We start from the raw sequence: 15,522 nt of genomic DNA on the forward strand, positions 1-15,522 counted from the left end.
CGTTCAGTAGCTGTAGATGCCACTGGTTCTTCACGTTCGGCAGATGTAGATGCTACTGGTTCTTCACGTTCTGCAGATGTAGATGCCACTGGTTCTTCATGTTCTACAGATGTAGATGCCACTGGTTCTTCACGTTCTGTAGATGTAGATGCCACTGGTTCTTCACGTTCTGTAGATGTAGATTCCACTGGTTCTTCACGTTCTGCAGATGTAGATGCCACTGGTTCTTCACGTTCTGCAGATGTAGATGCCACTGGTTCTTCACGTTCTGCAGATGTAGATGCCACAGGTTCTTCATGTTCGGCAGATGTAGATGCCACTGGTTCTTCACGTTCGGCAGATGTAGATGCCACTGGTTCTTCAAGTTCTGCAGATGTAGATGCCACTGGTTCTTCACGTTCTGTAGATGTAGATGCCACTGGTTCTTCATATTTTTTAGATGTAGATGCCACTGGTTCTTCACGTTCAGCAGATGTAGATGCCACTGGTTCTTCAAGTTCTGCAGATGTAGATGCCACTGGTTCTTCATGTTATGTAGATGTAGATGCCACTGGTTCTTCACGCTCAGTAGCTGTAGATATCACTGGTTCTTCACGTTCGGCAGATGTAGATGCCACTGGTTCTTCACGTTCTGTAGATGTAGATGCCACTGGTTCTTCACGTTCGGCAGATGTAGATGCCACTGGTTCTTCAAGTTCTGCAGATGTAGATGCCACTGGTTCTTCATGTTCTGTAGATGTAGATGCCACTGGTTCTTCACGCTCAGTAGCTGTAGATGCCACTGGTTCTTCACGTTCGGCAGATGTAGATGCCACTGGTTCTTCACGTTCTGTAGATGTAGATGCCACTGGTTCTTCACGTTCTATAGATGTAGATGCCACTGGTTCTTCACGTTCGGCAGATGTAGATACCACTTGTTCTTCACGTTCTGCAGATGTAGATGCCACTGGTTCTTCACGTTCTGTAGATGTAGATGCCACTGGTTCTTCACGTTCTATAGATGTAGATGCCACTGGTTCTTCACGTTCGGCAGATGTAGATACCACTTGTTCTTCAAGTTCTGCAGATGTAGATGCCACTGGTTCTTCAAGTTCTGCAGATGTAGATGCCACTGGTTCTTCACGTTCTGTAGATGTAGATGCCACTGGTTCTTCACGTTCTGCAGATGTAGATGCCACTGGTTCTTCACGTTCGGCAGATGTAGATGCCACTGGTTCTTCATGTTCTGTAGAACACTACACTACTATACACTACACTATACACTGCACTATACACTACTATACACTACACTATACACTACACCACTATACACTACACTATACACTACACCTCCAATTAGCCACGGTTGGCTACCTACGATGCAAAAGAAGTTCACCACACACACGCGCGTGTGCGAACGAAACATCTCAGCGGTGGTGATGATGATCCTGCTACACCGCTGCACCACTGCTCCTGACGCTGGGCTCGACCACCTGAACGTGAAATTTGGAGTCGTTGCTCTGCAGATGACATCAGTCGCCGTACGGCGAGAAGAAGAAGATGATTGTTTACATTATGAGACCTCCTTTGCCAGAAACAAGATATAGGAATAGGTTTGACCCTTTTAACTGGCGTCTTCTGTTCCAACACCAATGGAGACTAGGCTCTAAGAAAAGCCGTCTCGGGTGTGGACCAATCAAATTCAAGGACAGTGCATATTATTATCAGAGTTGTCTTTTTTGTTTGCATTTTGACTGCTTGTGTTGTGGTTATTGCAAACATTATGCCTTGAATAAAGGTGCCAGTTTTTGTGCCAGTTAAAAGGGTAAAACCTATTCCTATATCTTGTTTCTGGCAAAGGAGGTCTCATAATGTAAATGCTCACCCCGAGCCCTCAATACTCTGATAGTGCGCTGTTTTTGAGTTGTACGCCTTTTGGCGTCTTCTGGTCCAACACCAATGGAGACTAGGCTCTAAGAAAAGCTGTCTCGGGTGTGGACCAATCAAATTCAAGGACAGTGCATATTATTATCAGAGTTGTCTTTTTTTGTTTGCATTTTGACTGCTTGTGTTGTGGTTATTGCAAACGTGATGCCTTGAATAAAGGTGTCAGTTTTTGTGCCAGTTAAAAGGGTGAAACCTATTCCTAAAAGAAGATGATTGCTCGCAACCACCACAGCGTTACCATCCGGCACCACCAGGGAGGTAGGGGTTGTTTTGGTTGAACACCCATCGCTACCATGAACACGTCACCACGATGCTTGTGCCAGGCCATGTGCAGCTTGGGATCGCGTGAAGTGTCGAACGCCCGCTGGCAGGAGGTCACGGGGCAGACCCCCACTATCACCACCCCTACTAACACCACCACCACCACTCCCACTAATATCACCACCCCTACTAACACCACCACTAACACCACCACCACCCCCACTAACAAGACCACCACCCCCACTAACACCACCACCACCCCCACTAATATCACCACCCCTACTAACACCACAACTAACACCACCACCACCCCCACTAACACCACCCCTACTTAAACCACCACTAACACCACCACCATCACCACCACCACCATCACCACCACCACCACCACTAACACCACCACTACTAACACCACCCCCACTAACACCACCACCACCACTAACACCACCACTAACACCACCACCATCACCACCACAACTCCCACTAACACCACCACCACCACCACTACTACCACCACCACTACTACCACCACCACCACTAACACCACCACCACCACCACCACTCCCACTAACACCACCATCACCACCACCACTAACACCACCACTAACACCACCACTAACACCACCACCACCACCACTAACACCACTAACAACACCACCACTAACACCACCATCACTAACACCACCACCACTAACACCACCACTACTAACACCACCCCCACTAACACCACCACCACCACTAACACCACCACTAACACCACCACCATCACCACCACAACTCCCACTAACACCACCACCACCACCACTACTACCACCACCACTACTACCACCACCACCACTAACACCACCACCACCACCACCACTCCCACTAACACCACCATCACCACCACCACTAACACCACCACTAACACCACCACTAACACCACCACCACCACCACTAACACCACTAACAACACCACCACTAACACCACCATCACTAACACCACCACCACTAACACCACCACTACTAACACCACCACCACCACCACCACTAACACCACCACCACTCCCACTAACACCACCACCACCACTAACACCACCACCACCACCACCACTAACACCACCACTAACACCACTAACAACACCACCACTACCATCACCACCACCACCACCACCCCAACCACCGCCGCCCCCCCCTACCTGCGCCAGCAGGCGCTGCACTTCGCCGTCCTCGCCGCGCGTGGCGTTGACGAGGACGTAGACGGCCACCGTGGTCGTCAGCGGGCTCGGGGCGAGATCGCTGGCGACCACGAGCACGCGGTGCAGCCCCCGGTGGGCCGGGGTGACGCGCCGGGCCAGCGCCAGCCTGGCCCTGACCGCCGTCGCGTTCCGCGCCTCGGCGGCGGCGGCGGCAGCGTCGGCGTCGTCGTTGGGTTCCTGGCCGCCGGCCTCGGCGGCCGCGACCTCCTCGAGGGTGAAGAGGGAGGTCGGGTCGCTCCGGGCCTCGACGTGGAGCCGGACCGTGCCGTTGAGGCCCTCGTCGGGATCCCACGCCACGAGCTGCGGGCGACGTGAACGGCGGTGGGGGTGCATGGGGGGAGGAGGGGGGGGGGGAAGGGGTAGGGAGGGGATGGAGGGGAGGGAGCGGAGGGAGCGGAGTGGAGGGAGGGGAGGAGGGAGAAAGGGAGAGTTGCAAGCCAGCGAGTGAGAGAGTGAGTGAGCAAGAGAGCGAGTAGTTGACTGAGCGAGAGAGTGAGTGATTGATTGAGTGAGCAAGAGAGTGAGTGATTGACTGAGTGAGCGAGAGAGTGAGTGAGTGATTGACTGAGTGAGCGAGAGAGTGAGTGATTGATTAAGTGAGCAAGTGAGTGAGTGATTGATTGATTGAGCAAGAGAGTGAGTGATTGATTGAGTGAGCAAGAGAGTGATTGACTGAGTGAGCGAGAGAGTGAGTGATTGACTGAGTGAGCAAGAGAGTGAGTGATTGATTGATTGATTGAGCAAGAGAGTGAGTGATTGATTGATTGAGCGAGAGAGTGAGTGATTGATTGATTGAGCAAGAGAGTGAGTGATTGATTGATTGAGCGAGAGAGCGAGTGATTGAGTGAGCAAGAGAGTGAGTGATTGATTGAGCGAGAGAGTGAGTGATTGATTGATTGAGCAAGAGAGTGAGTGATTGATTGATTGAGCGAGAGAGCGAGTGATTGAGTGAGCAAGAGAGTGAGTGATTGATTGAGCGAGAGAGTGAGTGATTGACTGAGTGAGCGAGAGAGTGAGTGATTGACTGAGTGAGCGAGAGAGTGAGTGATTGACTGAGTGAGCAAGAGAGTGAGTGATTGACTGAGTGAGCAAGAGAGTGAGTGATTGATTGAGCGAGAGAGCGAGTGATTGAGTGAGCGAGTGATTGACTGAGTGAGCGAGAGAGTGATTGATTGATTGAGCAAGAGAGTGAGTGATTGATTGAGTGAGCGAGAGAGCGAGTGATTGATTGATTGAGCGAGAGAGCGAATGACTGATTGAGCGAGCGAGATCGCAGGGGTGACGGTAGTGGTGGCATTCGTGTTGGTGGCGGCGGTGGTGGTGGCGGTGATAGCGGTGGTGGCGGTGGTGGTGGCAGTGGTGGTGGCGGTGGTGGCGGTGTTGGCGGTGGTTGCGGTGGCGGTGGTGGTGGTGGCGGCGGTGGTGGCGGTGGCGGTAGCGGCGGTGGTGGTAGCGGTGGTGGTAGAGGCACTGCTCACGTGCGCCACGTGGGTCCCTGCGGCGCTGAAGAGCGGCAGGAACGCCGGGGGGTGGTGGCCGTGCGTCAGCAGGAGGCTCAGGCTGGGCGCGTGGTCGTTGGAGTCGGCCACCCGCACCGTGGCCCTCGCGCGGGAGCATCGGGGCGGGGAGCCGCGGTCCCTCGCCTCCACCTGGCGAAGACAAACGGTGGCCGCCGCTCGTGAAGCCTCCGACCGCGCACGCAGGGCGCTGGAGTGGAGGAGCGGCGGTGGTGGTGGTGGTGGGGAGTCGGTGGGTGGTCAGCAGCAGCACCACCACCACCAACTCCACCAACTCCACCACCAACTTCATCACCAACTCCACCACCAACTCCACCACCACCACCACCAACTCCACCAACTCCATCACCAACTTCATCACCAACTCCACCACCACCACCATCACCCATATCAGCACCACCACCAACTCCATCACCACCACCACCACCATCACCACCAACTCCATCACCACCACCAACTCCATCACCACTACCACCACCAACTCCACCACCACCACCAACTCCATCACCACCACCACTACTACCACCACCATCACCACCATCACCCATATCAGCACCACCACCAACTCCATCACCACCACCACCAACTCCATCATCACCACCACCACCACCACAACCCCCACCACCACCACCATCACCACCACCCCCACCACCACCACCACCGCCATCACCTGGAAGCTGTAGGTGTCCCTCTGCTCTCGGTCCAGCACCCTCGTCGTCCTCACCTCGCCGCTGCCAGGGTCGATGACGAAGGGGACATCATCATCATCATCATCATCGTCGTCATCGCCGTCGTCACCGCCACCCCCATCGCACCCATCACCGCCACCGCGTCGCGACGCTTGAGCCTCCGCCCTCCGTGTCGTCCTCCCTCCACCACCCCGGCCCTCCCCCGGCGTGACGAGGCGGTGGAGGCGGTGGAGGCGGTGGTGGCGGAGGTGGTGGCGGAGGAGGTGGAATGAGACGAGGCCGTTGGGGCCCTCGTCCGGGTCGGCGGCCGTCAGCGTCGCCACCAGCGAGTCCGCGGGGAGATTCTCACCCACAGAGAGCAGCAGCGGTGGAGGGGGATCCTGGGGGGGGGGGGGGTGAGGGGGGGGGGTGAGGGGGGGGTGAGGGGGGGGTGAGGGGGGGGTGAGGGGGGGGGCGAGTGGGGGGCGAGATTATTTTATTATTCACTTGGATTCACCACTCTCGGCCGACTTTGTCTCCCCAGTGGGCGATGTTCACACACCGCCACACCAGCTACTCGTTTGAGGCTGAGTCGACCCAGGGGAGGCCCAGGACCGGGGTAAATAATCGTCACCGGCGGTGGCGGTGGCCGTGAGCGGGAATCGAACCCGGGGCTCCGCCGGGTTCATAGCGCGGCGTAGCGCTGACAGCTACACTCCCACCACACACACACACACTCCCACCACACACACACACACACAGGTACACACACACACACCACACACACACACACAGGTACACACACACACACACACCACACACACACACAGGTACACACACACACACACTCCCAACACACACACAGGTACACACACACACACACTCCCACCACACACACACACGTACACACACACACACACTCCCACCACACACACAGGTACACACACACACACACTCCCACCACACACACACACACGGGTACACACACACACACTCCCACCACACACACACACAGGTACACACACACACACACTCCCACCACACACACACACACACACACTCCCACCACACACACACACACAGGTACACACACACACACTCCCACCACACACACACACACAGGTACACACACACACACACACTCCCACCACACACACACACACACACAGGTACACACACACACACTCCCACCACACACACACACACACTCCCACCACACACACACACAGGTACACACACACACACACTCCCAACACACACACAGGTACACACACACACACACTCCCACCACACACACACACGTACACACACACACACACTCCCACCACACACACAGGTACACACACACACACACTCCCACCACACACACACACACGGGTACACACACACACACTCCCACCACACACACACACAGGTACACACACACACACACTCCCACCACACACACACACACACACACTCCCACCACACACACACACACAGGTACACACACACACACTCCCACCACACACACACACACAGGTACACACACACACACACACTCCCACCACACACACACACACACACAGGTACACACACACACACTCCCACCACACACACACACACACTCCCACCACACACACACACACACGTACACACACACACACCACACACACACACACAGGTACACACACACACACACACCACACACACACACAGGTACACACACACACACACTCCCAACACACACACAGGTACACACACACACACACTCCCACCACACACACACACGTACACACACACACACACTCCCACCACACACACAGGTACACACACACACACACTCCCACCACACACACACACACGGGTACACACACACACACTCCCACCACACACACACACAGGTACACACACACACACACTCCCACCACACACACACACACACACTCCCACCACACACACACACACAGGTACACACACACACACTCCCACCACACACACACACACAGGTACACACACACACACACACTCCCACCACACACACACACACAGGTACACACACACACACTCCCACCACACACACACACACACTCCCACCACACACACACACACACACAGGTACACACACACACACTCCCACCACACACACACACAGGTACACACACACACACTCCCACCACACACACACACACAGGTACACACACACACACTCCCACCACACACACACACAGGTACACACACACACACTCCCACCACACACACACACACACACGTGTCCACACACACACACACACTCCCACCACACACACACACACGGGTCCACACACACACACACTCCCACCACACACACACACACAGGTACACACACACACTCCCACCACACACACACACACAGGTACACACACACACACACACTCCCACCACACACACACACACAGGTACACACACACACACACTCCCACCACACACACACACACAGGTACACACACACACACACACTCCCACCACACACACACACACGGGTCCACAGGTACACACACACACAGGTGAGTCCACAGGTACACTCCCACCACACACACACACGTGTCCACAGGTACACACACACACGCACACACACACACGGGTCCACAGGTACACACACACACGCGTACACACACACGCGGGTCCACAGGTACACACACACACGTGAGTCCACAGGTACACACACACACACGGGTCCACAGGTACACACACACACACGTGCGTCCACAGGTACACACACACGCGGGTCCACAGGTACACACACACACGTGAGTCCACAGGTACACACACACACGCGTGAGTCCACAGGTACACACACACACGTGCGTCCACAGGTACACACACACACACACGCGCGTCCACAGGTACACACACACACACGCGGGTCCACAGGTACACACACACACGTGAGTCCACAGGTACACACACACACACGTGAGTCCACAGGTACACACACACACGTGCGTCCACAGGTACACACACACACGTGAGTCCACAGGTACACACACACACACACGTGAGTCCACAGGTACACACACACACACACGTGAGTCCACAGGTACACACACACACGTGAGTCCACAGGTACACACACACACACACACGTGAGTCCACAGGTACACACACACACGTGAGTCCACAGGTACACACACACACGTGAGTCCACAGGTACACACACACACACGTGAGTCCACAGGTACACACACACACACACACGTGAGTCCACAGGTACACACACACACGCACACACACACGTACACGCGCCTGCTGCTGCAGGCGCGCGCACTTTGCAGGCTGCGTAGCGCAGCAAACGACTCAAATAATAAAAGCAAATGCTGCGTGAAGAACGCCTTGGACCTGCACCACGTTGTGTTGCAGCAGGCGCGCCCCGTGACGCTTCGGCACACGGGGTCACGTGACGGATGTGACGTCACAGCTCGCTTGCCGTGCGAAAAACACATCCATGCATTATTTGCGCGTACATACAAACATACAAAGTCTATTTTTACAATTGTTGCATGGCGTACAGTCTGGAAGCTACCCACATGGCAAATTTCAAGTTTGTTGCATGTCGGGAAGTACGCTAAAAATTTTGAACAGAGGCACACACAATCACAAATGAGCCTTTTATATACAGATGGAGATTAACATTCTGCGTCGCGTCCGTGGAGGTTCATAATAAAGGTTTTTGGGGTTAGATCGCGTTGTTTATAAATGTTGTCGTAAGCCTCCACCACCCGACACGGCCAATCAGCAAAAAAACAATGTCACGTTGACAAAAGACAAAAATAGTTCACTACTTTAGCCCACCGGTGTGTTGAAGAGTGGATCCACAACATTTACAGTTTGAGTAGCACGACGTTTCGCTGGTAAATACGTCCAGCATCATCGGGCAATTCGCCAGAATGGTAAAGCCCTCGCTTGCTCCCGGTTTTTATATAGAGCAGCAGGGTGACGTCATCATTTAACTCATATCAGGTGCAGTGATTAGAGGCGGAGGGGGGGGGGGGTATTGTAATTATATAATCGATTAGTAATCAGTCATTGGTTATAATTAGTAATGAGTTGTAGATTAGTAATTAGTTGTAATGTGTGTTAGTGATTATATGCTATGTTAGTAATCCGTTAATTAGTATGTGTTTCCCCTATAAGGAATTGTAATATGCATTCATATTCTTAGCTCCCTCGGCAAAGCCACGCTGAAGGGAAACAACAAAACAACAAACATATCTATTCTATTATTTTATTGCTTCCCTCAAACGCGACTCCACCGAAAGGGCCAAGAACATGAATTACTGCAGTCACGAAAGCTTTAAATCAAAATGTAATGTGTATTATTTAATAATACGCTTCCAGGCCGCACTAAGCCTGTAGCTGTCAGAGCGATTAAAGTTAGTCTTATTCCTCTCAATTTCAATGGATTCTTTAATTAGTCTTTGCCAGTAATAATTCGTTTTACACAACACTGCAATGTTGTCCAAATCAATTGAGTGTCCTTGTTGACAAGCATGTTCTGCCACTGCCGACAGTTGTGTTTGAGATAATTTAATATTTCTCTGATGTTCTTTTAGTCTTACGCTGATGTTACATCCCGTCTGTCCAATATAGCATCTGCCACATAAAAAATAAATCCGATATACACCTTCTGTTGATAATTTAGGTAATGCGTCTTTAGTGCAAGATACTAGTTTTTGAATTTTGTGTACTGTACCAAATCTTATTGTAATGTTTTGCTTTTGCAAAACACGGGCTAATTTGTCAGTTACTCCTGAGATATATGGAATTTTTGTTGTTTTAACAATCTGATCGCTTTCAGCAGTATTGCTTTGCGATCGTGATTTGGCATTCAGTGCTCTGCTAATTTTAGCATTATTGTAGCCATTCTGTCGTAGTGTGTCTTTAACGTGTTTAATCTCTCTCACTAGACTCTCACCATCTGACACTGTTTAGCCCGATGTATGAGCGTCTTGACAAGAGAGGATTTCTGAGCTGGATGATGAGGAAGTGATTCTGCATTCAGCTAGGCATCAGTGTGCGTTTGCTTTCTGTAAACGTGTGTTATTTTACCATTTAGGCCATGTCCAAGCAAAATATCTAGGAATGGGAGTGTGTTATTCACCTCCATTTCCATGGTGAACTGGATGGCCGGGTTTTGTGCATTGAGATGATTTAGAAAATCATTAAGTGTATCTTTACCATGTGGCCAGACAACCAAAGTGTCATCCACATATCTAAACCAAAAGGATGGTTTTAATGTGCTCGAGGCAAGTGCTCTTATTTCAAAGTTTTCCATGTACAAATTTGCTATAGCAGGGGATAAAGGAGAGCCCATTGCTGCTCCTTCCTTTTGTTTAAAGAAATCCCCTCTCCATAAGAAGTAAGTGTTATTTAAACAATGGCCAGCAAGTTTCGGAATATCTTTTGGTAAACCGGTATTCTAAACTAGTGTATCAAGTAATTTAAGCGATTCGTTCACTGGAACCTTAGTGAATAGAGAAATCACATCAAAACTTACCAGAATATCATCAGGAGTAAGTTTAATATCTCTAATCACATTCACAAGATGTTCTGAATTTGTTATGAATGAAGATGTCCTACCGATGTAGGGCTGTATTTGTTTGGTTATATATTTTGCTAATTGATATGTGGCAGAGCCAATTGTACTGACTATCGGTCGTAATCGGATGCCGATTTTATGAATCTTTGGTAGCCCACAGAGTCTAGGTGGTTTTGAGGCCCTTGGCTTAATTTGGTATTGCTCATTTTTAGGGATTAATGAATTTGCAATTATTGCAGTGGTCTTACGTTCTAAAGTATTAGTTGGATCTCGTTTAATTTTAATGTAGGTAAATGCGTGTAAATAAGGATATCGAAATCCTAGCAGCTGATAAAGGCCGCACTACTGTAGTGATGTCACGATCCGATTATGATAATAAAATTAGAAATTTACTAGAGGAACTTTCCTCTAGAAATTTACTAGAGGAAGCTTTACCATTCTGGCGAATTGCCTGATGATGCTGGATGTAATTACCAGCGAAACGTCGTACTCAAACTGTAAATGTTGTGGATTCACTCTTCAACACACCGGTGGGCTAAAGTAGTGAACTATTTTTGTCTTTTGTCAACGTGACACTTTTTTTGCTGATTGGCCGTGTCGGGTGGTGGAGGGTTACGACACATTTATAAATAACGCGATCTAACCCAAAAAACCTTTATTATGAATAATATTGGTCGCGAAAGCCTGCTACGTGTTAAACTCGCTGGAGGTTCCGGCGTTGAAGCTCAGTCTGAGCACTTCACCAGCGCCCCAACGCTGCTGATGATGATGCTGATGATGCTGATGATGATGCTGATGATGCTGATGATGATGTTGATGATGATGATGTTGATGATGATGATGTTGATGATGATGCTGATGTTGATGTTGATAATGATGCTGAAGATGATGCTGATGATGATGATGCTGATGATGCTGCTGATGAGACACTTTAAAGTCGAAACCGGACCTTCTTGGACACTTCACCAGAGCGAACGTGGATCCTCCCCTGTCTCACCACCCCCCCCGCCACCACCAGGGGCGGAGCCAGTGGGGGGGGGGGGGTGACAGGGGTGACATTCTGTGTAAGTGTACGACACTCGGTCTGGCGGACTGTGTGCAACCGCATTGTCAGAGCGTGGTGTCTGGTTCAACAGCCTGACTCTCTAACTCGTTCTTGAAGTCAACTTTGGTTGAATGTCACCCCGGAGTGACATCCTGGCTCCGCCCCCCCCTCCCCCCTCCCCTCACCACGATGGTGGGGGCGTTGTCGTTGACGTCGAGCACGTGGACGGTGATGAGCGCCGTGGCCGACCGGGGCGAGGCCCCGCCCCCAGCCCCGCCCCCAGCCACGCCCCCAGCCACGCCCCCAGCCACGCCCCCCGCCATGTCCCGGGCCACCACGGCGACCGTGAGGCTGGCGCCGTCCACCTCGCGGTCCAAGGCCCTCGGCGCCGTCAGGACGCCGCTCTCGGCGTGCACGGCCAAGGCCGGGCCCGGCGGCGGCACCGGCGGCCCTCCGCCACCGCCGCCGGCGGCTCCACTGACGGCCCCCAGAGAGTAGCGGACGAGGCCCCGGGGGCCGCTGTCCGCGTCCACAGCCAGCACTGGGCGGGGGGGGGGAGGGGGGAGGCGGGGGGAGGGGTGGGGTTAGAGGGGGGTGGGGTCGACCGGTACCCCAACCCCCCCAACTCCCAAGCTCCGCCCCTCCCCGCAGCCCCGCCCCTTCCCCCAGCCCCACCTCGCCCCCCACCCCACAAATAAGAATGCAACAACAACAACGACAACAATCCAGCCAGCCAGGCAGCCAGGAACCCAGCCAGCCAGGCAGGCAGCCAGGAACCCAGCCAGCCAGGCAGGCAGCCAGGAACCCAGCCAGCCAGGCAGGCAGGAACCCAGGCAGCCAGGCAGGCAGCCAGGAACCCAGCCAGCCAGGCAGGCAGCCAGGAACCCAGCCAGCCAGGCAGGCAGGAACCCAGCCAGCCAGGCAGGCAGGCAGGAACCCAGGCAGGCAGGCAGGCAGGAACCCAGCCAGCCAGCCAGGCAGGCAGGAACCCAGGCAGGCAGGCAGGAACCCAGGCAGGCAGGCGGGAACCCAGGCAGGCAGGCAGCCAGGAACCCAGCCAGCCAGCCAGGCAGGCAGGAACCCAGCCAGCCAGCCAGGCAGGCAGGAACCCAGCCAGCCAGGCAGGCAGGCAGGAACCCAGCCAGGCAGGCGGGAACCCAGGGGGGTGGCGGTCTCGCTCGCACCTTGCAGCAGGAATGTGCCGGGGTCGTTGTTCTCGTCGATGGAGACGTGGCGAGGGAGCGTCTCCTGGAAGAGCGGCGAGTTGTCGTTCTCGTCCAGCACCTCGAGCCGCAGCGACGTCGTGCTGGAGAGGGGGGGGGACCCCCCGTCGATCGCCACGATCACCACCTGGGGGGGGGGGGGGCGGGGGCGGAGGGCGGGGGGAGGAAGTGGGGGAGGGGGGAAGGGGAGGAGTTGCGGCCGTATAAGGAGATGTGGGGGTGGGGGGTGGAATGAGGGGTGACCATCTAAACACTCACCAACACTCACCAACCCTGACACTCACCAACACTCACCAACCCTCACCAACCCTCACCAACCCTCACCAACCCTCACCAACCCTCACCAACCCTGACCCCTTCCGCCCCCCCGCACCTCGTAGGAGCGAGTGACTTCGTAGTCCAACGCCTCGGACGTCTCCAGCAGCAGCAGCTGCAGCTGGCTGCCACCACCACCACCACCACCGCCACCACCACCACCGCCACCACCACCACCACCACCACCACCACCACCACCACCACCGCCACCACCGCCACCACCACCACCACCGCCACCACCACCACCACCACCGCCACCACCACCACCACCACCACCGCCACCACCACCACCACCACCGCCACCACCACCGCCGCCACCACCACCGCCGTACGCCGGCCTCAGCCGCAGCGGCGAGCGGGCGGAGGCCGCGGGGGCCCCGCCCCCCCGGGAGGCCCCTCCCCCCCCCGACCACGTGACCCCCGCGGGCGGGGGGGAGGGGCGAGCCGTCAGGTAGCAGGACACGACGGCGTTGTCCCCCAGGTCGGCGTCGTGAGTCTCCAGCAGCGCGAGGGGCGTGCCCGCGGGCGCCGACTCGGACACCTCCAGGGTGCCTCCACCGCCTCCTCCGCCACCGCCGCCGCCCCCCCACTGCGGGCCCCGTGACGTCACAATGGGGCTCACCTTCGCGACGTCGCGAGGCGGTGGGGGGAGGGGCGAAGGAAACGGGGTCAAGGGTCAAGTCGCGCTGGCAAGCCGCTCCGCTCGCCCTCCCTCCCTCCCTCCCCTTCGCCGCGACGCTCGTGCCAGGCTAGGTGTCCCACCCCCACCACGTGACCCCCCACGTGACCCCCCACGTGACCCACCCGCACGGTGGGCGCGTTGTCGTTGTCGTCCGTGACGGCGACGGCGACGACGCCCGTGGCCGAGCGGGGAGCCGCCCCGCCGTCCACCGCCATCACCGGCAGGCGGAACGTCGCCACGGACTCACGGTCCAGCGGGCGGGACACTCGCAGCTGCCTCGCGCGGGGTCACGGGGCAGGGGTCACGGGGAGGGGTTACGGGGGAGGGGTTACGGGGAGGGGTCACGGGGAGGGGTCACGGGGGGTGTTGGGGGGAGTTCAACTTTGCAGCAGGTTGGGGAACGTTTGGCCCGGCATCGGCACCACCGGCACCACCGTCACCATCGCCACCACCACCTCCTTGACCACCACCACCACCACCACCACCTCACCACCACCACTCCACACTCCTCACCACCACCACCACCACCACCACCACCTCACCACCACCACCACCACCTCACCACCAACACCACCACCACCACTACCACCACCACCACCACCTCCTGACCCCCGCCACCATCGCCACCACCACCACCACCACCACCATCGCCACCACCACCTGACCACCTCACCACCACCACCACCACCACCACCACCACCACCTCACCACCACTCCACACTCCTCACCACCACCACCACCACCACCTTCACCACCACCACCACCACCCCCACCACCACCACCACCACCACCGCCACGTCCTCACCTCTCCCGTGACGGCGTCGAGGCTGAATGTGTCCGTGTCGCGTGTCGTTGCCCGCGGCCCCCAGGCGTAGCTCACGCGGCCGTTGGGGCCCTCGTCCGCGTCGGTCGCCTCCAGGCGCACCACCAGCGAGCCCAGGGCCGACGGGCCCTCACGGACTTCGCGTGACCAGGCCGCGCTGGGCCGGGGAGGCCTCGGGGACTGGGCTCCTCCTCCTCCTCCTCCTCCTCCTCCGTCGGCTCCGACGAGGAAGGTCGGAGCGTTGTCGTTGGCGTCCGTCACGATGAC

At 55.5% G+C, this 15,522-nt stretch overlaps 1 protein-coding gene across 1 annotated transcript in view; it reads right to left on the reverse strand.

Annotated features, from left to right (window-relative positions):
- Positions 1 to 13,928, reverse strand: part of LOC142923840 (uncharacterized) — a 29,971-nt gene extending 16,043 nt beyond the window's left edge. The window contains exons 1-6 of the mRNA XM_076064825.1: positions 13,809 to 13,928; positions 13,397 to 13,562; positions 12,398 to 12,753; positions 5,613 to 6,011; positions 4,904 to 5,074; positions 3,366 to 3,725 (exon numbers count right to left, since the gene is read on the reverse strand). Coding sequence (XP_075920940.1) covers positions 3,366 to 3,725; positions 4,904 to 5,074; positions 5,613 to 6,011; positions 12,398 to 12,535 — 1,068 coding nt within the window. The 5' untranslated portion in view covers positions 12,536 to 12,753; positions 13,397 to 13,562; positions 13,809 to 13,928. The remainder of the gene's footprint in view (positions 1 to 3,365; positions 3,726 to 4,903; positions 5,075 to 5,612; positions 6,012 to 12,397; positions 12,754 to 13,396; positions 13,563 to 13,808) is intronic.
- Between the last annotated feature and the right edge of the window lie 1,594 nt (positions 13,929 to 15,522).

Source organism: Petromyzon marinus, unplaced genomic scaffold (assembly GCF_048934315.1).
Source record: "Petromyzon marinus isolate PM22_M1 ecotype Great Lakes invasive population unplaced genomic scaffold, UKy_Petmar_22M1.pri1.0 PM_Scaffold_79, whole genome shotgun sequence".
Classification (NCBI taxonomy): Eukaryota; Metazoa; Chordata; class Hyperoartia; order Petromyzontiformes; family Petromyzontidae; genus Petromyzon; species Petromyzon marinus.